We start from the raw sequence: 24815 nt of genomic DNA, 5'->3' as shown, positions 1-24815 counted from the left end.
GCAGGAGCTGCAGCAAGTGCAGAGGTGGCTGTAGCATCATGTCCTGACACAGCAGTGGCAGGATAAAGTCAGGTCATGGCTGGATGTTTCAGTAAGCAGCACAGCACATGCTGGTCTCAGTTGGTTAAGCCACTGTAGACCTTCCAAAGGCCAGTCAAGCTGTTAGTTTAATTCGTTTTGGGGAAAACAGCTGCAAGATTTCAGATTGTGCATGGGATGATAACTGTCTGACTTTAATAAGATTAATTGGCAGATCTGAAATGCAGAGTGCTCACAAACACCATTGACCCTCCTTTGCCAACTGTTCCCAGCCCCTGCTGCTAAGCGTTTGCAAATGTAATAAGCATTTGTATTTGGGATCAGGGAAGCTTGGAGCCACACACTGGCTGGCCACAAGGCTGCTAACTCCCTCGATGATTTAAATCCTTAAATCCCACAGAAAATATATTCTTTTTTAAGTGGTGGTACTGCTTAACTATGTTGATTTCTTAAGTAAGGCTGGCATTTCATTACTGCAGCTGGATACAGTTCCAGTTTTCCAAATCCCTTCTCTTGTCATGTAGTAAACACCAGAGGGGAAAGGCTGCTTTCAGAGATGTTGGGAACTGATGGCCACAGCAATGCCATTATCCACTGTCCTATACGTCATATCAGTTGTCACAGCCTGGTGACACTGGCATTACCTGTGCCACCAGGGAACCAAGGAAAGCTGCTGGGCAGAAACCCAGGCTGGAGAGGAGGAGCTGGCCAAAGGGACATGGGACAAAGGGCAAAATTGGGATTACAAGTGGAAACGTGGCATCATTTAGAAATTAATTTACAATGTCCAAGAGCTGAGTGCTTGTACTTAGTTCTCAGACAATAAAAGTTCCCATTACTCACTGTCCTCTCCCGAATATCCAGTGGTAATATTTGGTTCAGGCCCAGCTCCTAAATTATTTATTGCTTGGACCTTGATCTCGTAGGGCACGAAAGTGGGGGTGTTCCTCAGGGTCAGGGAGTGCTTCTTCACTGTTTCTTCATTCCATTCAGTCTCAACACCCCGCTGCCTCCAGCTGACTTTGTACTCCAGCCCCGGCCCATTTCGCTCCATGGACTTCAGTGGCTGTGGAAGAAGGAGAGAAATTAAAAGAGAGCCACAAGTTGGGATTACATATTTATTTATTTATTGCTTCATTTTGCTGGGAAGTAAAACTGCATGTCTTCTCGCACAACTAAAATGCATATTGTGGCATAAGGCTGTTTGTGCCTTTCAGTACAGCTAAGATGCATTTTATCTTGGAATTTTATGTAGCACAGCAATTCGGGTCATTAAAATTTAGATTTGTTCTAAATATGCACAAAATGCCTGAAACTGAGCCTGGACATTTAATGGGCCACTGCTGCGCTACTGGTTTTTACTGATCAAATGAAGAATTCATCACAGCATGGTTCTCATCTAATTAACATGAATTTGTAAAATATTAGAAGACACACAGCAAAGGCCTGTCGTGACACATTCTCCAATTGAGTTCCTTTCTCTGAAAAGGTATCTCTGTCATTAATAATGTTAATTTGTCACGTGTGCTGCCCTAAAATGATGGGGTTTGGGGAATACTACACACTACCACACAGCCTACTTTCAGTAATACTTGAATTATACATTATACATATCAAATACATAACATCTGCTGTTTAGCCAAGCCACACATAGAACCCAGATCAGCATGCATTGGTTGGAGAAACCTTCTAACAGGCAGTGCTGGGTGAAGCACCTCCTCAGCCAAGATCCCAGGGAATGGGATTTGCAAGAGAACCTGGAAAAATAAAATTTTCTACTCAAAAATAACTTCTCATTTGGACTTAAAATTCAGCACTGCTTGACTCTTATTTTGATCTCCCTTAATGCCGCAAATCCTTGGCAGAAAAGCTAGTCACTAATGCTCATCTGGTCTCCTAATCCAAAGTAGGCAGATTAACATCATTTTGCAGCTTTTGTCTGCCAGAAATAGGTTTGGTTTGGTTTTGTTGCTTTTTTTTTCTAGCATATTCAGTGCCTAGCATTTCTTCTGAAAAGCATGCAGGACACACACAAATAAATGAATATCCTGCTTAGGACGTTCAAATGATTCAACAAGATTTAACAAAGCCTGTCCATCCCATTCTCTCTCTTTAGTGTCAATTTTCACTTTTACTTTTGCCCTGTCTGAGCTGGGAATTATTGGCTGCCTGGCAGGGAGGGTGGCCAAGCTTTCTGCCCATTGCTGTTCCCAGCATTGCCCACCCAGTGTTGAGCACCACCTCTCTGCATTGCTTCCAAGAAGCAGATGTGTCTTCCCTGACCCTGGACCGTGTCATCCAGCAAAAAACCACATCCAGATCCAAGTCAACAGATCTAGAGGGCCACCTCCTCTTTGGCATCATTATAGCCTGGTGGGGATTCACACTGGGGAAATGTTTATTGTTTCTTTGCTGCGAGCAGCAGATTGATGAGTAAATCTTGTGTAAATTGAGTTTAATTCAAGCTGCAAAAAATACGCTTCCTTCTACAATTGTTGAAAGTTGTGTTAAATGGAGAAATATATATCTCTCTAAATGGTTGGCACAGAAGCAGTAAGCTTCAAAGCCAGAGAAATTGAAGACTGGAATCTATCCTGAACACTTAGACACAATTCTTTTGACACATGCTTAGGAGCTATATCTGCACTCCTTGAGCTCGGTGGTGCAGAAATTCCAGCTCACGTTCTCTTGGCCAACTGAACAGTCATTTTCAAACCTCCAGGCTCAAAGAACAGAAGCTCTATGCAACTGATCCTCTCTCTTCCTGGCCCTTACTGCAAAAGTTGCCTCGCATGCAGGATGCAGAGGAGCATACTCTGGGCAACTCTTCATGCCCATACAGGGCATCTCTATTTCCTTACAGCCTGCAAAGCTTAGATGTAAAAATTTGCCTTTTGAAACAAAAATGAAAGTAGGAGAGGAAAGCCAGAAGACATTTAAGACATCTGTAACTTTACCTTCCACTTCATATCATTAATAATCTCACCTATGGAATTAGTTAATGCTTCCTAAAGGATGGAGAGATCAAGACAAGGGATTCATTATCTCTTTTTTTGTGTGTGTGTATTTATATTAAAACATGCTGATCAATTCCATGCTTGACTTGTTGCTTGAAAGGAGAACCTGTCCTTGATATTGTAGCACTGACAGACACACTTGCATTACCTCCCATTTCATCACCATTTCATTTGGTTCAGAAGCTTCAACTCGGATGTTTTCTGGGTTCTTGTCTGGAGCTGGAAACACAGTTAATAAAGTTAGTTTGCATATTCCTATTTTTATTTGTAGTTATTATTTAAATGCAAAAAACCCTTTTCTTATTTCAGCATTACTGAGAGTGAAAGACACCTAAACAAAGAGTGTTTACGAGATTAATTACTTGGATCAGCAAAACTGTTGAGAATGAAACATATTTTTAATGCAGTTTTGATTCCTAAGTGCCCGTGTTGTTCGGAGCCACCAGCTAACATGAAACTGTGACTTTTGGATTTCAAAGCACCAGATGTAGGGGGATTATCAGGCTGACATTTTCCTCCCTACAGGGATAGGAAACAGAAGGTGTATCATTAGTGGGGTGCACACAGCTGAAAAGCTGGAGGACCTGGAATTGAAGTGAAAGGAGGGGAAAAAAAAAAAAAGAAAGAAAAATGCTGGGAATGCAAATGCAAGGCTGAATAATTGGCCTCTAAAATGACTTTCAGGGACTCAACATTTTCTGTTACAATGAGAAATACACTGTGAATGGACATTTCTGACAAGCCTAGCGCTGCTGAAAGGCTCCCCATAAATCTTGAAAATCCTCTCCAGCATCTGTTTGTCTGTGAACGGCAATGGGCCTTAAAGGTGCACAATCAGCAGAGCTCAGGAAAGTTTTCTGTTGTAGGTACCTTGGTAGCAAGCACACTGATAACCACAGCAGTACAAATTCCTCAGTTGGGCATCCTTAGGCTGATGGAGGCAGCTGCAGAGTGAATCCTCTCTTTGAGCAAACTACTGCTTTGGCACGCAGGTTTGGCCAGAAAGCATTTGTGGTGTGCAGATTGCTTTAGTTCATCATCACCTACCATGCACATCGAGCAGAAAAAACAGCACAAGGGGCCCTGGCTTCTTTACACCTCTCAGAAGCACAGGAGGGTAATGCTATTCCCAGCAAAGCACTACAAATATTAACATTTAGAAAACTAGATGGCAGTGTTTACCAGCCGGAGGTGTCACGTAGCGCAGCGATGGTTTACTGGGCTGGCTCCTTCCGACAGCATTCACAGACACGACACGGAACTGGTAATTGGTGTATGGGGCCAGGGACAAGAGGGTGGTGGTGGTGTTCCCTGGGGCTCGGGCCAGCTCCTGCCACCTCCCTGGCTCCCACCGGCTCTCTTCAAACTCTATAATCGACTCTGGAGAAGAGAAGAAAGAAAACAGAGGAAAAAGGACAGCGCCGATATGAACTGCTTCTGAATAGCAGGATGGAGATGAACTTACAGCAAATTAACTGTCACAGTAAAACCAATTAAGTATAGCATTGAGCATAGTTTATTCTGACAGCTGTGATGTGCCATTATGTTAAATGATGTACAGTGATGCTACTGAAATCCTTCATACCATTAACAGGGCTGTTGTGGCTGGCCCCAGCTTTCCAAGACAGTCGAACACTTCGGTTTTGATGTTCTGAGAGCTGCAGGTCTTCCGGTGGGTCAGGAACATCTGAAACACAGAAAGACTGTCAGGAGCAAGCCAATTACTTCTGTTTATTTTGGTATTTTGGAAAGGACTGAAACAGAAAGCTCTGGTGAAGACAGTGGTATAACGCCTCCTGATTTCAAAGTGGACAAGATTAGAAAAGCAGGAATTGCTTTGAAAGACCCTGCTTTGTAACAGAAAAACACACTGAATCATCTGGCCCTGCTTTCTCTCCCATAATGCAACATCCCTCTTTAAGTGCATTCCCACCTACTCTCATTACTGCGCTAGGAGCAACATTTTTCTTTTCAAATCATCACTAAGATCTATTGAATCATTAATAGATATTGACACTGCTCAGCAGAAAGTTATGTCAGCATCGCTTGGATTTACTCCATGCAAACTATAGTGCTAGAAGAGGCCTCGGCCATGACAGCTATTGAACCTTGTCTGCTAGAATGAAAGGATAACATTCATTATCCCAGCCACGGGGATCTATATTAAAAGGAAACAAGAAAATTCATTACCTGCCAGCTCAACTTGTGCTGTCCTGAGAATATGTTAAGAGTCAGCTGCGTATTTTGTGTGGTAACTGCACTGCACCTCCTAGGGACAAGAGTGGGACTACCCAAGCCCTGAGCACAAGGCTGCCCCTATGGTGCTCTGCACACATTGAAGCTCGCTTTTCGTATACATGGTTGACAATTTGCAGTCTGATTATATTGGATTAGTTTGGAAATTGGATTGCATAAGGTCTTATGCAAAAAACAATTTCTGACAGCAGGAGGCTGATGGTAACCTCTCATTCCTTCACAATCACACACACACTGCAGTCCTGAACACAAAGCTGCATTCACCACAGTCTCAGAGCCGATGCAGGAAATGCTTCCTGGTCATGAGGCTACTTTCAAAATTTAAGAACTCTGTGGACCAAGGAAATGAGATTGCAGAGTTCTTGATGGGTGTCTGACCTCCTTCTGCCCCAGTGTTCCAACTACATTTTTGGCTGACAGTGTCATTTCTTACAGCAAAAACAACCGGCTCAATACACAATGCTGTCCCTGTCACTGTGAAAGCAAGGAACAGGGAATGGACAGAATTTTTCAGATAACGATCCTGAGTTTTCTTGTGCATCTCAAGGCACATCAAAAAGTGATAAAGGTTATGATTTTTTGTTTTTCCTTTCTTTATATTTCCTTCCCATGTTTCCTTGGGAAAAATCAGGAAAGCCTAATTTGATCTACAAGTATTTTGCTGTTTTACACTTGGAGAGTTTATGGGGCTAAAATTCTGTATATTAATTTGAAGACATTGATGGTGTTTCTTTGAGGTGCCCAACCTGCTGTCTGTTCATCAATAATAAAACAAATACCTAGAAGAATTCTAACTAAGCATTTCTTTTGCCCATATTCTTACACATGCAGTTGTTCCACACTCAATTCTTAAGTTATCTCACTAATCTTTCATTGCAAAAGAAGCCAGAACTTTTCATTTGGAATATAAACATTGTTCATCTAGCAAGACCTTTCTTATGTACAATAAACATAAGAGTAAAAGACTGCTCTTCCTCTACTGCAAATTACCTTTTTAAAAGTGAATACAGCATGCCATGAAATTTTCATAAGTAATTTAAGATACAGTTTACAAACATCTTGAATTATATGGTACTAAAGAACACAGTAATATAAATAACAAGCATAGCAACTTCTTAATTTACTATTTACTGAAAAATATCATTCGCTTAATGTGTGGAAAAAAATCTTCAGTGTCAGATTGTGTTAGCTCTGTTGCAAGCACTGCCAAAATGAAAAAATATGTTAAAATTAAAAAACCCCTTGAAATTATAATGACAAAAGTTCCCTGCAAAACAACATTCTAGCAGTTGACTCATGCCCTCAGGTAAGCGTTAGAAGCTGATGGTGCAAAGGACTGTGCATTACTACACAGGTTCATCCCCTTAATTCTGAGTGGTTCTTCAGGCCAGCAGGCACTGGTAAGGATGGTAAGGCCAAGTTGGAGGCTGTCTGGGTTGAGAACCTCCTCTGCTATGGATTTGCTGTTTCCCTCCAGCCAATAATTTATGCTCACAGAGATAATTAGTCCTTTTAGATGCATAACTGCTCTTTAAGAGAGTTGGACATTTAAACATCGTCCTGATGCCTTCCTTCCTCACAACACAGTCCAAGTAATGATCAGCACAGAAGTCTCCAGTAAAGTGCTGCAAAGAACTGACCAATGACTTCAAAGCAGAAGCAGTGCCATATTTAATATGCTATTACACTTCCAGCCTGGATAAGTTCCTACAGCCCTGGGTGACTCCTGAACTGAGAACAACAGCTACTTAATCTTTGAAGTGATCAACTAAACACAGATATTTGCTTCAGCATTCCCATTCCTGCGAATATAAAAAGAGGGCACGTCCTTAACTGAGCTTAACAAGTGAGGGGCATGCTCCATCTAGGTCACTGAGGTAATTGAAATGGGCAAGAGAACCAAATAAACAGAAGTACTGCATCAAGCTGTAGGCATCCTAGGAAAATATCTGCTTACCAAGAACAATTAACCGCGTTTTGGCAGTGACACTGTCAAGAGAAGTGCTAGCCACACATGTGTAAATGCCTTGATCCTCCGGCATCACATTTGATATGAACAGCGTGTCCATGTCCATAATTATCCTACAGGGAAAAGAAGGGCACATACAAATAGAAAAAGTACAGTCTGTAAGACAAGCATGTAACAGACTGACACTGCTGAAAAACTGTTCAGGAAAAGCTTAGCAAAGGAACATTTTGAATAACCTAATTGCACATTAGGTCTATTTATTTTAATGCAACTGTAGTTGTATTATCTATTGTGGCATAGACTGTTATTTGCACTTTGCAACAATTTAGACTCCATGGCCTGAAGGTGGCATGTCTTTCTCGTTCTGAAAAGAAACACATTGATATGCATCAGATGAGCATTGGGAATGTAGGGTTTTGACACGTCACTAACAAGGGAAACCAATGATCTTAATGTATAAACTTTTAATAGGGCTGAGTAAAACTGAATGTTCCCAGCCCACTGGTGTCATGCCCTGTGCACCAGGGCAGCTGGTACTGATCCAGGCCCCTGGGTTCACTGGGTTGAAAACTGATTGGGCTTTTCCCTGGATCTACCACCCCACCCTCCCAGGCCTTGACAGGACCCTCCTCCACCTCTCCTGTACTGCAGTGGTTAGGACATCATCCCTCTGCTATGTCTAATTAATAAAGATATCTGAGAGCCCAACGTGGGGCCCTTCATACAGACTAAAGGCTGATCTCCATCCCATTACAGTCAATGGAAATAAAAAAGTAGACAGAAATTCAGCCTGCACTTGCACTCCCCTACTCACGTAGGAAAAACTCATTGATGTGACTATATACTGTCCCACAGACATGTTTTCTATTCACTTTGTTTCGGCCAGCTATAAAACATGGGAAAATAGTAGTTTAACTGAAGTGGAGAGACAGAGCTCCAATTGACCCCAAAAGGGTTAGAGTTTTATTTTTGGGTTAAACCAACATTTACTGATATTGTGTCATGACAGTGAGACAGGGTAATTCTGTCAGGTGTAATTCTCAAAACAAAATATTTTGCCAGTCATAGCAATGCACGGATATAAATGTGTATTTACATGTATATAAAAATGCAGATCTATTCACATGTCAAGTGAAGAATTCTCACAGACAGAAATTTGCATTTCAAGCTACTAAGTTTCATGTTTATTAATACTATTGCTCCAGCACCATACAGCATTATTTCAGCTGAGCTCAAGAAAACTCTTGTTCTTCTCTGCTTACCTGCTGTCTTGTATGCTGCTGACTGACAGCTCATATCCATCTTTCCTCCAGGATAATTTGAAGCTGTTTTTCAAGTGTGAATCATACTCAGACTGACATTTCAATAAAATTGAATGCGATTTTAACACTTGGGGGTTCTTCGGAGTAATGACAATTTTTGTAGCATCTGGTTGATCACAGAAAACACTTCGATTAGGAAAGAGAGATTATTACATCCAATTTTCACCAAGCACCTCATATATAGGAATCAACTTCAGGAGCAATGATCATGTCTTTATCTATCTGTCTATATACAAACACTTCAAGCAGAGGAGGCTGGTTTTGAAATGAAGATATGACAGGATATAATTTTCTATCTTGAAAAATTCTTTTTTAGCTTAGTCCAAACCACAGTGTTCTAGAAAAAAAACAAACATACACACTCAAAAAAAAAAAAAAAAAAAAAAGCTGGAATATGATTTTTATGTCCAATTGCCATTGAAATAGCAATAGCTTTGGCAGTGAACCAAGAAAAATTACAAGCTTATTAAAGTCAAGTGAGAAAAAATACTGCAATCAAGTTTGTTCTTTTAATTGCCTCTAATCTGAATGCAGAAATAGATGAGTAAGTAGGAAGAAAGCACTTCTCTTTACAGTGAAATATTGCTTTGTGAGAATTTCATTGTACAATTTCATGTTTATTATAACTGTAAAACTTACAAAGCAAAGAGACTGGCCTGAAGTAGAACACAAAAAGACTTTCTTCTTTTTTGACTGACTTACAGCAAATGTGAATCTCAGAGTGCATTTGAGGACTTTGCTAACGGAGCATTTAAATTCTTTCTGTTGGCAAGGCCTAATTCCTAAATAACTTCGTATACAACTCACCATCCTGAATCTGTGTCCTCAACAGAAAATATCCATCCTCATCATGACCCTTAGGGAACATGCCCAACCAACCAATGAAGTACTTTAAAACAGAACCTTACAATCAAAGCCTCCTCACTCATCCTACTGCAATGCACATGGTGTTCATTGTAGACATTCATTAAGTTTGCAAGGTAAATGAGGTATTACCCCTTATATCCAGATTTGCTGTGATTGCTCTTTTTCCAACAGAATTTGCAACCCAGCAAGCGTATGATCCTGCATCTTCCTTCTTTGTTTCTTTGATTTCTAGGGTGCCATTTTTATTTAATTCATAGCGTAGCGCTGAGAGTGGCTCTATGCTATCATCCTTAGTCCTAAAGAGAATAACAACAGTTATGGCTCATTTCAGTGATTGCAGGAACCGCTATTTCATGGCTAGGGGACAGGTGAGTTTAGAGTCAACATGTCAGTCTACTCACACTCAGGCAAATCATAAAGGGACATAAGCTTCCTGCAAATGTACAACATACTGACAGTCTCTAGCAAGACCTTTAAACTACTCTAACTGAGCATCTAATCCATAACTGTCATATGTAATTTTATTGCAACTGTCAACTGCTATGTCAATCCAGTGATTTCCAACCATATGGAACCACTTTCAGGTAGATGTACTCTTTAAATTATTGCCTTTCCAACTCAGCAACGTGTCCAAACTTCAAAAGGTGCCAACATTAAACTAAGGCTGATGATTTGGCTACAGACAGCTTGGTTCTGTTTAATAAATATCCCAGCAGCTCTTACACAAGCATCAAGGGCTTTTATCCACCTTTCATTTATTTAAAAATTAATTAAAAATATACATGTATCAGGGATCTTGAAAGAGAGTGCACTTAGACAAAGCACACAGATATTAAACACAGTCTTGCTATAAATTGCTAATTTATCTTCTCAAAACCAGCTAATTTTTCAGTGTTTGGGAAACCTAGATAAACTTATTTCATGTGAAAAAGTCATTCTCAATAGCTTACCATCTAACATCTGCTGCAGGTGAGGCAAAAATTTCACAGTGCAGGAAGGCACTGTAACCAACAACTGCAGCATAGTTTTCACCATCTGAAGTCAGGATTAAGGGAGCAATATCTGCAGAACAAGATGCAAAACAAACAGCACTACAATTCAGAACTGGCCTATAAATATGGGCCCTGTATCATACCCTTTTCCCACCATAGAGAGGTCAACTGAGCTCTCATAAGCCTCAGTGGTAACAGTGGTTGATTGCTGGACGTTTCAGATCACTAAATCTTGGCTTCAGGATAGAGAACACGCTCAGTTCTGCTTCCCTGTGAGACCTATCTTATAAAATAACTTCCCATCGCAATGTTTCTTCAAACAACAGGCTAAGCATCACAACTGAAATTAAAGATTGACAATCCATAATACCTTTAATAATTCAAAAACACAACTGTGGCCACAGTCCAGTCCCCGGTGGTCTTAATACATCTGAATTCTAAAGGTTTTGAGCCCAAAACAACCACCACGTTGTTAAAAATATCAACACTCAATCTAAGTGTTGCTCATCAAAAGGCTTGTTGCGTGAGTTTGGACAACATATTTCTTAAAATCTGGCTCAATGCAGCAGAACAGTGACATGATTACAAACCCAAAGCTATTCCAAAGATCTAAGAGTTATCAAAGTGGGACACTTCAGTTACATCTTTCCTGTAAACACAAAAGAGGTGGGAGACTACTCACTGAGGACATTCACGTTGGCACTAGCAAGGAGGGTACCATGCTTATTACTGGCCTCACAATGGTACACAGCAGTGTCCTGAAGCTGAAGGTTGGTAAGGCTGAGCTCCCCATCAGAGACTCGCCCTCTGAAGGTCCTACCTGCAAAGACCCAGACCATGTGAGAAGATGGTGCTAATTAAGAAATATGAAAAAAAGAACAGAAGTCAATGAGCATGAGTGTTACCCAACAGATGGGAGCAGCACTGGGTGAGGGACTCATGGGTACCGCCCCTACTTTATTCAAGACCACATTTAAATAGCTTAAATATTCGAAGTATTAATTAAATAAATCTGAAGTTACACCTAAATAAACATCAGACAAGATGTCATTTGGCGCACTGGAGTTTGTGCATTCCCTGGGCGTGATACATGTGCATCTCACCCACTCCCAGCAAGGTGATGTTGGACCTTTACTTACTATCAATGGGCATCCCGTTAAGTTTCCACTGAATGGTTGGCTCTGGGTTGCCAATGGCCTCACAAAGCAGCAAAAGATTCTCTCCTAAGCTGTAAACACCACCTCTGGGCTCCTTAATCCACCGAGGAGGCTCTGCAAGAGGGACATGGCATGTAGCAGGCGTCACAGTCAGAACAGTATAACTCTGTTATTACCGTGGTTCTCCAGGAGATGGCAAATGCTGTCAGCAGTTTCCACAGCTCCTGGCAGCCTATTGTGCAGCTGCAGTGTATTTCTTGCAAATTGACATTAGAAAAGGTAAAAATTAGCATTAACACATATCAATTTCTGTCCTTCGGCTCTGTAAAATGCAAACGTTGGGGAAAGCAATGGGCAGTGTCCACCCAAGTGGAAAACAAACATTGAGGAGATGGAAGGTGAGAGGCTGGGAGGGAGGTAAACTTAATTGTGTCAGTATTTTCACAAGGATCCTCAGAGAGGAGATTGCTGCCTTTGAACTGACATGAGACTATTTCAGCAAGTCAGAACACAATGCAAACAGCCATTCAGCTGAGAGACTCACTAGATATGAGCAAGGGGTTTGCATCAGCTCGCCCAGGAGGGCAAAGCACGGTGATGCAGGAGCAGTGTTGACCACCTCCATCTGCTCATTTCTGTGTTCTGGGTAGATGCACTGTGCTATTCATTCAACAGCCTAGTTTTCCATTGTGTATTCAACTCAGATGCTCACACATAGCATGTTAAAGCATGCTGAGGCATGGAATGGGAGGACCACTACTCTAAGGAGCAAGTTGCCCACAGGGTGGAGGTAGAGGAGCAGCAGTTGGCTGCTGCATTCCCTATGCCCTCTCTCCCCAGCACTGCCAGTTAAACCAGGACAGCTCTGTCTTTTGTAGAACCACCTCTGAACATCAGATATCCAGATCTCATTAGAAAAAGGAACAACCATGAGGGAGGGAAGGGAACTGAGAGAAAAATAAATGCATTAATCTGATGAAAGCTTTCTGCTACCCACAAACCAAACGCGTTGAGCCTGCCTACACTGCAGAGGATGGCCTTGATCCAAAAAACAGCCTCACATTTGTCATTATCTCTCCCTGAGAAGCAGCAAAGTTCCAAGTTTTAATTCCAGACCTGATGCTACCTCTCTCCTGCTGGCCCTGAGCTGATCGCCGGACTGCTCCATCCCTCCTTCCCTATTAGAAAAAGATGAGCTAATGTGTGGGAAGCATGAGGATTCATTAGTTAATTCTCATAAAATGCTTTGAAGATTAACAGTGCTGCTGTCTGGTAATACATCTCCAGATGCTATCAGTGTGATATACTAAAACAGTGTCATTGCTCACATTCACACAGAGACATTAAAAAAATACCCCTGATCTATGCTAAACAGGACACAAGCTCTGCCATTGCCACTTCATAGCACCCATGAAGAGGTGCTGTTCAGCAACAGCTAAAAAACAAAGTAAAATTTAACACACCAAAGCCTACACAAAACTATAACATCTTTGCATTTCGTTCACAGTACAGATTTCTTCTTTCTGTAATGCTGGTTGCCCTCCTGCAGCACAGCACACACAACCACATTTGTTATGCTTCCTTATATTTGACTCCAGGAAAAAAAAAAAAAAAAAGCATGCAGCAGAACGTTTTGGTTTTGCCAATCTCTTTCTCTCTTCTCTTTACGTTTTCATCAGAAAAAAAAAAAAAAAAAAATAGTTCAAATGCATGGAGGTAAAAAGGAGGTAATGCTCCTGATGATTTTTTCCCCTTACTGTGTCCACCACAGAGTACTTGAGACAGGATGATTCATTGTTTTGGAGGAGGTCAGACACCAGGCACAGCCTAAATACAAAGCATACAAAGCACACTTCCTATTTTCATCTGTCCATTCCCTTTTGAAAGTCAACTGCAGACATATTCCACTGCTGCTTTCCTTTCTCAGCACGGCAATTGCTGTGGTTGCCCCAAGGAAGTGATGCAACTGTGAAGTTTCAGTCAATGAGATTTTGTCAAGTATGAAATACAATTTCACAGAAAGGTTGAAGAACTTCTCTTCTTTGTGGCTGATGTGCTATACCACTTATAAGTACATAAAAGGTAATGATAACAAAATACACACTTACACTTTAACAACTGCAACAACCAGTGGTTGGACAATCAAATTGTTAATCTGCACAAGTAAAATAGCATGGCAAATGTTTTACTGCACAATATATCCTTGCAGGTAAGAGTTATAAATCTGGTCTATCTAATCAACAGATTTATACTTTTTATATGAATATAACGATAGGTCTGAAAACAGAAAGGATCTAAAATGGTAATCAAGCCCATTCTTGTGCAATACACCTACAACACATGGGGTGTTTTTTTTTCTTCTTTTTCTGCAAGGGCTGTGTTTCTGACCAGAGTTCAGATTGTGATCCAGTATATCTTCCAGACCAGTCTCAGCAGACATCTTCCATCCTGTGTTTAGGAAGCCAATTAGTGCTGCCTGATGAGAACTGCTTTGCACTTGTGCTTAGTGAAGCCCATCCTTTTTATTCCTGACAACTTTCCCAATTTGTCAAGATCACTTCAAATTCTCCTTGCATCTAAGGTCTGGCAATCCATCCCACTCTAGGATTGTCATCTTCAGATTCATGTGCAGTTATCACTTTGGGGTCTGCATCCCAGCTGAAACAGCTTCCCCGTGAAACAGGGAGAACTACAGCTTGAGTCTCATTAAACCAAGCAGCAATCTATCTGCTGGTTTCACCTATTGTATTTTTCTCTAGCTCAGTAATGAAAGTATTACAAGATATAGCTGCAAAGGCCCTTAGCTATTCTCTCATTACGATAATTAATCATTACATTGTAATGATTATTTCTATTAAAGACAGCCTTGAAGTCTCAGTCAAGATCAAGGCACCATTAGATCAGGCACTGTGATAGTGGCAAGAGTTTGAGGTTATATAGTCCCCCAAGCCTAACATATAAGCAATAATTGAATAAACAAACATTCTCAGTTAAAACAATATGAGAGCTTGTTTCCATTTTTTTAATAGTTTGTTCTCTCTCTAACAACAGGCTTTTTGTGCCTCTTCCAATGTTCTAGGCTACATCTTTCCTTGCAGAGAGATTAAAATATTCAAGTAGTCAACAAATTTGCTGGCTGAACATTTTCATATGATTGGTAATAGTTGCCTGAATCGTTGCCCTTGGAGTACTGTAGGATTAGAAAGTGGGCTGCCTGAAAATATCATCACTTCAAACTGCTATTCAGAAATCTGATGTGTTGGTTTGAGAGCCTAAAATATCAGAAAGAAGAGCAGAGGAAGTGACATAGTGCAGGAATGATAGTGAAGTCTTGATTTATACACCAGCATCAGATTGAGCATAGTTGGCAGTTAATAACTGAGATAATTTTTCTTCCATATTTAATTTTCTTTTCCTTGCATACATCCCTTGAGAACTGCCTGTCAGGCACGAGGATGCCCTACGTCAGCAAAACCTCCCTGAAACCAACTGAAATTAATAATGCTCACTTCCCCCAACTCAAGATTTGCCCTTGAGTGTGCACATGCGAGTTGCAGCAAGAATGATGAACATGCCCATCTCTGATGAATGTTAATGACATTTTCTGTTTTGAAATTACAGGAAAAAATGCTATTTGTGCTCATGATACTCTGCATGTGAGGTCCTAATAGGCAGAATTTCTGTTAGTGACACCAGCTAATGTTAGTTATACAAATGAAAAATGAACTCAACAGGAATTGCAAAAGCGTTCTTTACATTGCAATGGTTAGAGTGTATTTCTTTCTTTCTTAAAATACTTGCTTGCTAATGAGTAGGAACCACAATTTGTCCAGAAGATTGCCTTTCCTCTAGAGATGGGGAGAAAGAGGGTCAATAATCTGGACTTCTTAATAAATGTTATTTCCCTGGTACTTCAGCTTTTGCAGCTCCTGCAATTTTCTTTGAAGGATTAAATTTTTACAGGCAAGAAAATCATAGCCAGACTGTTAAAATATTCAGCTAGAGCAGTGATGCTCCAAACCATCTGTAATGATTTCTAGGAGTCAGCACTTCCCCTCCATCGCAACTGAACACTTGCCATGCTTTGGTATCCTCTGCCTCACTTCCAGGAAGGGAGAGAAGACTATGACACAAAAGGCTGTGCCAAGTGAAAGGGGAGAATTTATCATGTAAGGAGAGAATTCAATTTTGTAAACGAAGAGAGGAGTGGTACCATATGCATTTAACTTTGGTGTAAACTAAAAAAAGATAATTGAGCTAAATGATCTGGCCCAGTATAGACATTTTTACATTTTTAAGATCAAGTAGAATAATTACATTCTCTAGTCTGACTGTCAGATTAATACAAGACATTTTATCAATACCTCCGCTTGACTAACTTGCATCTTAATGTATTGGATCTATAATTTATGCATATATTTGTGCTTTTGCTTACTCCTTTGTAAAGCCTTCATGGTTTAGGAAAAAATCACACATTAATTCTATTCAAAAACAAATGCTCCTTTTCTGCAATTTTCCCAGAACTAGAGGGCAGGTCCTGCTAGCAAAAGTTGATATCACTGGTTAAGTTTATGGTTTATTAAGCAGTGATATTAGAAAAATTTACTTCCCACTGATCACCTATCAGTGTTCAAAATAAAAAGCTCAGTAAAATGTACTCCTCACCTTCTACATGAACATGGAATTCATGTTTTGCTCTGCCCACAGGGTTGCTTGCCATGCACTGGTAGGTTCCTTCATCAGCTGCAGACACGTTCTGTATCTTCAGTACCTTCCCAAATTTATCTGTTACAGGTTTGTCCTTGGGCAAGTTTTCAGTAACTTTGACCCAGCTTAGATGAGGAGTTGGGCTAGAAGTAAAGAAGAAAAAAAAAGATTTTGAGTTGGATACCAAGATGCTGTAATGATTCATATTAGCATAGCTGCTGAAGTTCATGCATATGAGCTGCAATAAGTTTTCAATTGTTTGAGCTCTTTCAAAACCCCAAGCAATAGTACAGGCTGTACTATAGACTACTTCTAGTCAACACTGTCCCTTGATTTGAAGGACCCCTATGAATAAGTCCTTCATAGCCAAGCCCAGGCCATGGCACAAGGCTGCATTCCTTGTAAACATTGGCATGAACTGTGTCAGAAGGAATGGAGCTCATCCTGTCTGACTCCAAAAGGGCATTCTAGGACAACCAAGGAGGTAAAGACTTCACTGGAGTGACTTCATTCAGCCTTGCTGGATTAGGAACACTTCCAGACATTGGAGATGGCTGAAAATGCTCCTTACGCTTTCAGAAAGCAAGTGGCAATGACACAGAAATTCAGGACAGACTGCTGTATGCACAGTCCCAGCTGGGATTCATGACCCCGACACCATACACTTTGTCATATCTGCTTACACTTGTGTCCATCTGTCATGGTGGCAAAATGCCCAGGCACAAGCTACTCAAAGGCCCAGGTACCAAAAAACCCTATGGCTTTCCAAGAGCAGCGAGCATAACAGTACAAATGTTCTGTTTCCTGCAAGGGTTCTTTTCTTGCTTGTCTACCAAAGTCTGGCACCATGTTGCCTCAGTGCCACACTGAGGGAATGCCCTCCCGACACTGATGTTACTCAGATTATAAGGTTTCAGAAATGACAGATTGGAAATGTACTTATTTCCTTATTTTGCAATTGGCTGCCTCCGATCTTAGTTACTTGAAATCTGGTTCAGTCCTGTCCACTTCCCTGCTTTGTGGGCATTTGTTTGGATGGACTGGCAGAGACACAGATAAAGCTAATCATTTTTCTGCTGGAAGTGGAGAATTCAACGAATATTTTATTTTTGCTTAAGTGCTGTGTTTTTGAAGCATCGCCATTAAGAAAAAGACTAATGACTGGAGAAATAAAGCTCCTCTTGAGCAGAGACTTTGTTGTCCTTTGAAACTGAGTAGTAAAATAAAAAATGGCTTTTCGTTTCAAAAATAAAAAAGTTTCCTAGAAATTATTGAATGAAACAAAATCATTTCTTCTTTTCATGTTTTTCCAAACAGTGCCTTTTTTTTTTCTCCTCTCCTTCTGTACATATTATTAGTTCCTGCACGTGAAAATACATATTTGTGTATTTCTGAGATGATTTGCCTGTTCAGTACCTTGACAACATTATAAACTCATAGCTATGGATTTGTGGCCTGAGAATTAGTTTGATGTGCAATGAATTAGACAAGAAAGTGCTGCAAGAGGGAACTAAAACTCACTGCAGATAGCTGGAGCAAATCCAACCGAGACAAGTAATTCACCACCTCTCTAAAGATGGCAACCAACTGCAGAGGCATAATCTTGCCAACTCAAATGATGATCAAAGAGCGATGCCTTTTCAACACAGAAAAACAAAATGCCCTAGAAATGTTTGTTCGGGCAGATAAATATCCTGATTTCAGAATTTTATGGGGGGGGGGGATAATTGTAGAGCTTTAATATGAGTTATCAGTTTAGTAACTGTAGTGTGCATCCACAGACCTGCAGCCCCACAAAAGACCATGAGAACACAATGGTTTAAGTCTCCATTTAATAAAAAGCCCTATCACAAACAAACCAGAAGCAACTGTGCTTTCATTGTGGTTTAGCAATGACAGAGATTTTCTCTCTACCAGTTTTCTTCTCTGGTGGTAACTCTACTGGGGCAGACTACTGGATCTGCAAGCAGGCAGTAAAATCAGAAAGCTGGACTGAGAGCATAGTGGAGCTTATTTCTGCCCTGAGCTATGGCTGCAGAAACCAGGTCCAGAGATACAGCTTCATCTTGAGGACCACACTTAAATGAGCGCTGTTGCTTTCTTTATTTACCTTATTTTGTCCTGTTAATTACAATGCAAAATAAAATTGCTCTGATCTCATTTCCCAGCACATAATAGCTCTTGAACTGCTCCCTGTATTATTACAGTGAGCATATCCTCACTGAGATATTCTGCCATGCTTAGTACAGCCAAAGCCATCACTAGAGCTGCCAGAGCTCTGTGCTGCTTTACGAGGAGCACACTTGCTCTAGGAAAACACTGCATAAGTCTCAATTTAAAATTAAACAGACATATACAAACATTTGTAGCAGAATAAGGTGATTAAATCTGTGTATTATTGCACATTACTCACAGCCCTTCAGCAATACACTCGAGTTGCAGGACACCTCCCTTGATAACAGTGACTGATGAGCTGCTGCCAGCAGATTCAGGAGGGATCAGCAGTTTGGGTTTTCTTTCTTTAATAAAATTTGCTAAAATAGAAAATATATATAAGTTAGATTCAAAATCTTAGTATCTTTGCTTTTCCTTCTAATAACATTACAAACATTATTCTAGTCTGAAGGCTTCTGACATCAGTTTCTTAGTTTGCTTACTGTTTTATATGGTTTAAGATCAATGCAGGAAGAATCCTGTTCCGCTTACAGCTAGAAAATCGTGGCAGTGGTAACAGGAGGCAGCAGTTCTAGGGAAGCTCCTTTCCTATGGCTTTCCAGCTTCCCCAGCTTTACTTTCCCAGCAAAGTGCTTTCCCAGCACTGGCCCCTTTCTATCATATATGTTGGCCAGTTGTTGATACACCTGATCTTTCAATTACTGATCTTCTGGCATGCAGCATCTTTCTTAGCACCCTTCTTCTACATTGACTCTCCATCATCTTCTAAAACTCATGTGGAAACCCATCTTTCTGACTTGAACATCCCCCAGAAACGCCCTTGTTATAATTACAAAATCTACGGTAATGGAGATAGAATTAGTAAAGGAGACTGTTTAAATAATAGAACAAGAGTGGCCTGCATTTGATTTCAATGGACCATTTATTCCAGCCTGCTAAACAATGGTTTCATGATGAAACATGCATAGAGTTAAATGGCTGTTCAGTTATTGCTATAATAACAATTAGTACAGTAATGAATAAGTCCCCAAATGGTCCTAGTTCTTAGAAAGTAGTCAGTTATGGATGATTTGGTGAAATATCATATGTATCTTTCTGAAAAATCTTTTATTTGTTTCATCACCCTGCTATTTATCTTTTCAAACCTGTGTTACAAGTGTTCAGAGCTGCAGCAAAACACTTTGGTGCTTCTGGACATGCTCACATGTTCTCCATCTGCCCTCCTGCTGCCATAGGCAGGCATGCATCCCTCCACCAAAGCACTGCACACAAGCCTTGCCTGTTCTGCTCACACTGACAGCTTCCTTGGGACAAGTCCTGAGGATTTATCAGTACTTTGAGCTATTCCACCTTGAAATACTCAAGGAGAATCCACTTTTCTAAAGCTCCAGTGCTCATTCGGCAGAATGAGGTGTTTCAGGAGTTTCAGATTTGGCATCTTGAAAAACAGAGGCTCTCAGAAGCAATTTAACCAAACAAACTGGCTTCAAAAGCTACATATGAAAATGGAGAGACTCATTTTTTGTTAGTTTTTTTTTTTTTTTTTTTTTCTTTAACTAAAGAAACTAGCAGGTTAGAGAACAGCAGGAATAGCCACCAGCTGCCTTCTGAACTACCCACATTGTCTGCATACATTTCTGAGCATTTTTGGGGTATGACTCCACAAAGAAGTGAGCACAAAACAAGGGAAGAGGTGAATCTTCAGGATGAGAAGTGCTTTGTTGGAGTGCTTACCTGTGGTGAATATCAAACAGCACAACACACAGCCAAAGTGAACCATCTCACGTTCACCCTGTGTACAGCTACAGACGTGCACAATTAACACACAGCAGCTAAAGCTCTGCAAATCCACACCTTAAGCTCACCCTGGAGTAATGCAGCCTCAGGGTGACCTGTTAGACATGGATTCAGAGTTTCAAACCACAGCAGCTTAATGCCAGTGTCTCCTTCACCACCAGAGGAAGATGCAGAGTGCCATGCTCCGACTCCTGCTCTGAACTGATAACACTGCCTGACTCCTCTCTTACATTACGTTCTGAGATGTGAATATTCCTTTCTTGAATAAGAAAACTACCTCTTTGTTAAAAACCCTTCAGATTTCTGTCAAAAAGTACAAGATGAGCAAATTGTACTCCACGGACCACTTAAATCCATCCCATTGCAATAAAAAGGCTTTTGTGATTTTTTCTTTTCATCCTCCCAAGCAGCAGCTCACATTTCATTTCAGCTGGTAGGTTCTCAACGTAAAGGCTAAATAACAGATGCATTCAACTCACCCTTAGTAACTGCAGCATTAGGTGAGCCTGAGTCATTAGCATGCTTAACTGAAATAAATAAAAGTGACAACCAAATACAAACGTGCATAGTTGACATAAAATGAAAAGAAACAACAAATCAACCAAAACCAAACAATGTCTCCCCCCCCAGTAAATTTCTGCCATGTAAGAAAAAAAGAAACAAAAGATGACATAAATCAACAGATGAACAATGAATTTCTGAAAATAAAGAAAATCATTTACATATATGCAATATTCTGCAAAATACTTCATGGCGATATAACCAACTTGGCAGAGAGAATAGTAGGCAACCTCCAGCTGAAGGTACAAAACCATGTGAATGCACACCTCACATCTACACTTGCACTCAGTCTCAGGTCTCCAACAGCATGCATGCACACCAAAGCCTTTCTTTCAGAGACCCAGAATCAAACACTGCCCCATTTTCTCTAATCTGCATGTGCACGACTGTGGGACTGGACACATTATAAATGCTATGGAGGGCAACGTGGCATTTTGCTATTTATCTCACAATTATTATCCCAAGATACAGATTAAGCAAGTATTAAGATACACAAACCCAGTATTAATCATTTATCTTTTTTTTTTTAATCCTAGCAAGAAACTCTCAAAATCATATATTTAATATTAGGCTTTCATTCACAAAGAAAAATCTCCTTGGCTTTCTGGACCACATAAACCCAAAAGGTCAGAAGCATTAACGAAACAGAAGACTGATATTAAGGGCACAGGCAGCTTCGGCTCTTGCTGCAAACCTTAACTGAATTCATTACAGCCAAAAGAGATTCAAGCAAAACAGGATGGCTCTGCAGCTGCTGTAAGCTGCCTCATCTCCACCAGCTTCTGCAGGGCCTTGCGCTTTTAACAGAGCTGACAGCATGCCCTGAAAACCTTCTAGTGTTTTGCAAAACACTCTGACGCTGCTCCCTGCACAACATTTCACAAGGAAAATGTTAATGCCCCATGTGTCCCTGTGGCAGCCTAAAAAGGGAGCATTTTGCTTCTAGCCTGCAATGCACGGGCAGCACCTGCTGTTGCTCTGGACCATCGCAGCAGTCACTGTTGCAGAGGTTGAAAATCAGACCTATAGTTCTTGCTGCTGAGCAGCCCATTTCTCCCTAGAGAAGAGGGGAGGGACAGTTGTGTCTCCTTTTTCATGAAAGCAAAGGCACAGAGGCTTCCAGGACCAAGCCACCAGCAGGGCTGAGCCTGCAGCCCAGCCCCCAGGTGCTGTCCTCCCCAGCCCCACAGCTGCACCCAGACCAACCAACAGAGCAGGGATGTGGAAGCCTCCATGTCCTCCAGACCCAGGCAAGTCCTGTCAGGGACTACCAGTGAAGCAGGTCTCCCTCCTGCTTCATCACCTTTCACTGAAGGGAGAGCAGGAGGAAGGACAAGGTACGTTGGGGGCCCAACAGCTGCATCTGGGGGCTTTGGGGCTCACATCTGCTGATGTGATGCGATCACACTGATGTCTAGGGAGTCCAAAAAGAAAAACAACAGTAAGCAAGAAAGAACACATCCACAAACTTACAGCGGGAAACCTTCAGTGTCATTGGCATTTTCTGTACAATTGTCCTCAGTTTTGGAAATGCTGCGAAGCAACAGTAATCACTTCGGCTGTCATTTTCTTCCACGTTTGCAAAGTAGAGATCTCCCTTAAGGCTCATGGAGACCCTTTCATCTTGAGGAATGTGCTGCAAATCTAGCAAGAAAAAAATAATTACAATATGGTAATGATACTGAGCTGCTTCACCAGTATGACTACCAATGCTCTGCTGTCATGTGTTTGCTTCCAGAGACAGAACACAACTTCGATGTGAAAGAGGCAGAAGGCCCAGCACAACCCATGGGTTATTCACCAATACTCAGCATACAGAACTGCATGCACAGTTCCTTCTCAGCCAGAGAAAATGTCCAACCTCCCCAATACAAAGGCTTGTAATGCTGATATGGAGGTCACTATTTGCAGATGTGCCAATCTCCTGACCACTTTGCTCTTCTGTAATTACATATTAGAGCAGGGCAGCATTAGTATGGACTGGTGAGACTATACTGTCTCATTCTTGATCCAGCCATATGCAGACCTATGGAAAGTATGTATGTCAGGAGTGCAGAGGCTGCCTCATAAGATCAGAGGTTTAATCTGGCACCCTGTCTCTGCAAGAACTTGGTCAACATCAAAAAGAAACCCTTTGTGTCACATCGGTATCTTGCTTCTCAGTAGCCAGAAAACCCTACAGAATATAAATGCTGAAGAAACACTGAAGAATACAACAATGAAAATCACATCAAAACTAAGAAACAATTATGCATACCTGAACTGAAGTTGTTTTTCTTAGTATCAGCATAAGCTAATGGTTGATTCATGAGAATAAAACAGTAATAATAGACATAATATATTGGTACATTTTATTTTCTCTGCCTTAAATGCAGCAGTCTTCCTAACTGGTAGATGTACTCACTGATATTTAAGCTCTGCTATGTAAAAGTTAATAAAATGTGCTGTCAATGTACTCTACAATTTGCTTTTTCTATGTAAAGACATCTCTATTGCACATTTTTCAATTTTTTATTTATTTATCAATATCCAGATCTTTTCCCCAGACACCTGCAGAATTACCACTCCCATCAGTTATAAAACTGATATGAAACCGCTTTGGAAAACAATTGTTCTGTGTTTCCTTACATGAAGCACGTGTAAGTTGTTTACTTACCAATATTCATCCAATAGATATGCAAAGGTGGGATCCCTTTTGGGGGGTTACAGTGCAAGATCACAGAATCACCATGCTCCACGTCAAGGGGCTCAATTTTTTCTTTAGGGAATTTTGGTACATCTGTGCAAAAGCAAAGAAACTCCTCTTTTACTGTTACCCTTGGAAATTTTCCTTTTAATTCCCAATAAAATACTTACCTTAACATCATCATTTGCATTCTTGGCCTTTAGGTATTCCTGTTGTTTACCAAGTGATAAAGAGTAACAAAGCACTTCACAAAGAGCAAGACATTTTGTGTGATTTTCATTCATTAAGTGATTTGTCCATGCTGCCCATGAGCTCTGCTGAAGAATTATTTTACTGTACTTATTTTCAAATGCTGTCATTTATTTGACTAGTCCCTGCCAGACTGCACAAAGAGACAGATAACTGAAATGGGATCCTAAAATGAGCACAGAGGACAGGGTTCTGGCAGATCTCTGAAGATCAAAAATCAGTCTGGGAGCACAGGCTCTTCTGGGAAGTCTTTGGCTGAACAGCAGTTCCCAAGAAGCCACTGCAAGTCAGTGCAGGTGAGGACAGACATCAGACAGCTGTTCTGCCTTGTGCTTGCAGCCATCCCGACTCTTATCCATCTCCAGAATGAGATGAAGCAGAAGCCTTATGTAAAGACAATATTGCCTCCACATGCCCTCAGGTGTAAAACCTCTGCTGTGCAGATCTGCAGGGCTCTCAGCAAGCTTGTCCTTCAGGATGCAGAGACGGGCTTGGCACAAGGAAATACACTGGAGGTCCAAAAGGAAAGCATTATTTGGGCTTAACTATAGGTTAAATAATTAATGGATCAAGAACTTGGATTAATCGCCAAGGGAGTCAGCAGACTGTTTAAAGCCTGAACGACACCTGGCAAAGATCATCAACCTGGACTGTATCAGCAGCTCCAAATGCAACTGGAGCACATCCAAGTAGAAAGGAAGTCGAGCTGGGCTGGAACCCTCCCCCCCCCAAAGCAAGCACTGGAAGACTGCAGCTCAGGGATTACTGTGAAGAAATCAGTCTGCAAAATGCAACCACTCCTTAAACGAATTTAACTAAGGCAGTTTCAGGGCGGACACTTCTCTGATTTCAGGCAAGTTCAAACTCATGAAAGTTTCAGTTCAGGCAACTTCATTAAACATTAAAATTATCAGCAATTAAACAGCTACAGAATGAAAGCATCCTGGCTGTGCAGGGCCAGATCGGCACAGAACTACTGCCATCGTGGTGTTCAAGGCATGAGAAGGCACTCTGGGAGCAA

General features: G+C 41.0%; 1 protein-coding gene across 1 annotated transcript in view; it reads right to left on the bottom strand.

The window, feature by feature from the left end:
* Positions 1 to 24815, bottom strand: part of CHL1 (cell adhesion molecule L1 like) — a gene marked incomplete at both ends in the record, with an annotated part of 44229 nt that overhangs the window by 11224 nt on the left and 8190 nt on the right. The window contains 15 exons of the mRNA XM_079540341.1: positions 883 to 1105; positions 3205 to 3275; positions 4239 to 4436; positions 4642 to 4743; positions 7270 to 7394; positions 8544 to 8709; positions 9600 to 9766; positions 10421 to 10532; positions 11145 to 11282; positions 11602 to 11733; positions 16285 to 16469; positions 18740 to 18860; positions 20778 to 20825; positions 22333 to 22503; positions 23516 to 23638. Of these exons, the coding sequence (XP_079396467.1) occupies positions 883 to 1105; positions 3205 to 3275; positions 4239 to 4436; positions 4642 to 4743; positions 7270 to 7394; positions 8544 to 8709; positions 9600 to 9766; positions 10421 to 10532; positions 11145 to 11282; positions 11602 to 11733; positions 16285 to 16469; positions 18740 to 18860; positions 20778 to 20825; positions 22333 to 22503; positions 23516 to 23638 (2082 nt within the window). The remainder of the gene's footprint in view (positions 1 to 882; positions 1106 to 3204; positions 3276 to 4238; positions 4437 to 4641; positions 4744 to 7269; positions 7395 to 8543; positions 8710 to 9599; positions 9767 to 10420; positions 10533 to 11144; positions 11283 to 11601; positions 11734 to 16284; positions 16470 to 18739; positions 18861 to 20777; positions 20826 to 22332; positions 22504 to 23515; positions 23639 to 24815) is intronic.

This window comes from Tetrao urogallus, assembly GCF_951394365.1.
Source record: "Tetrao urogallus genome assembly, chromosome: 10".
In the NCBI taxonomy this organism is placed as follows: Eukaryota; Metazoa; Chordata; class Aves; order Galliformes; family Phasianidae; genus Tetrao; species Tetrao urogallus.
Note: the sequence above shows the minus strand (reverse complement) of the source record. Positions and strands in the feature narration are given on the sequence as shown.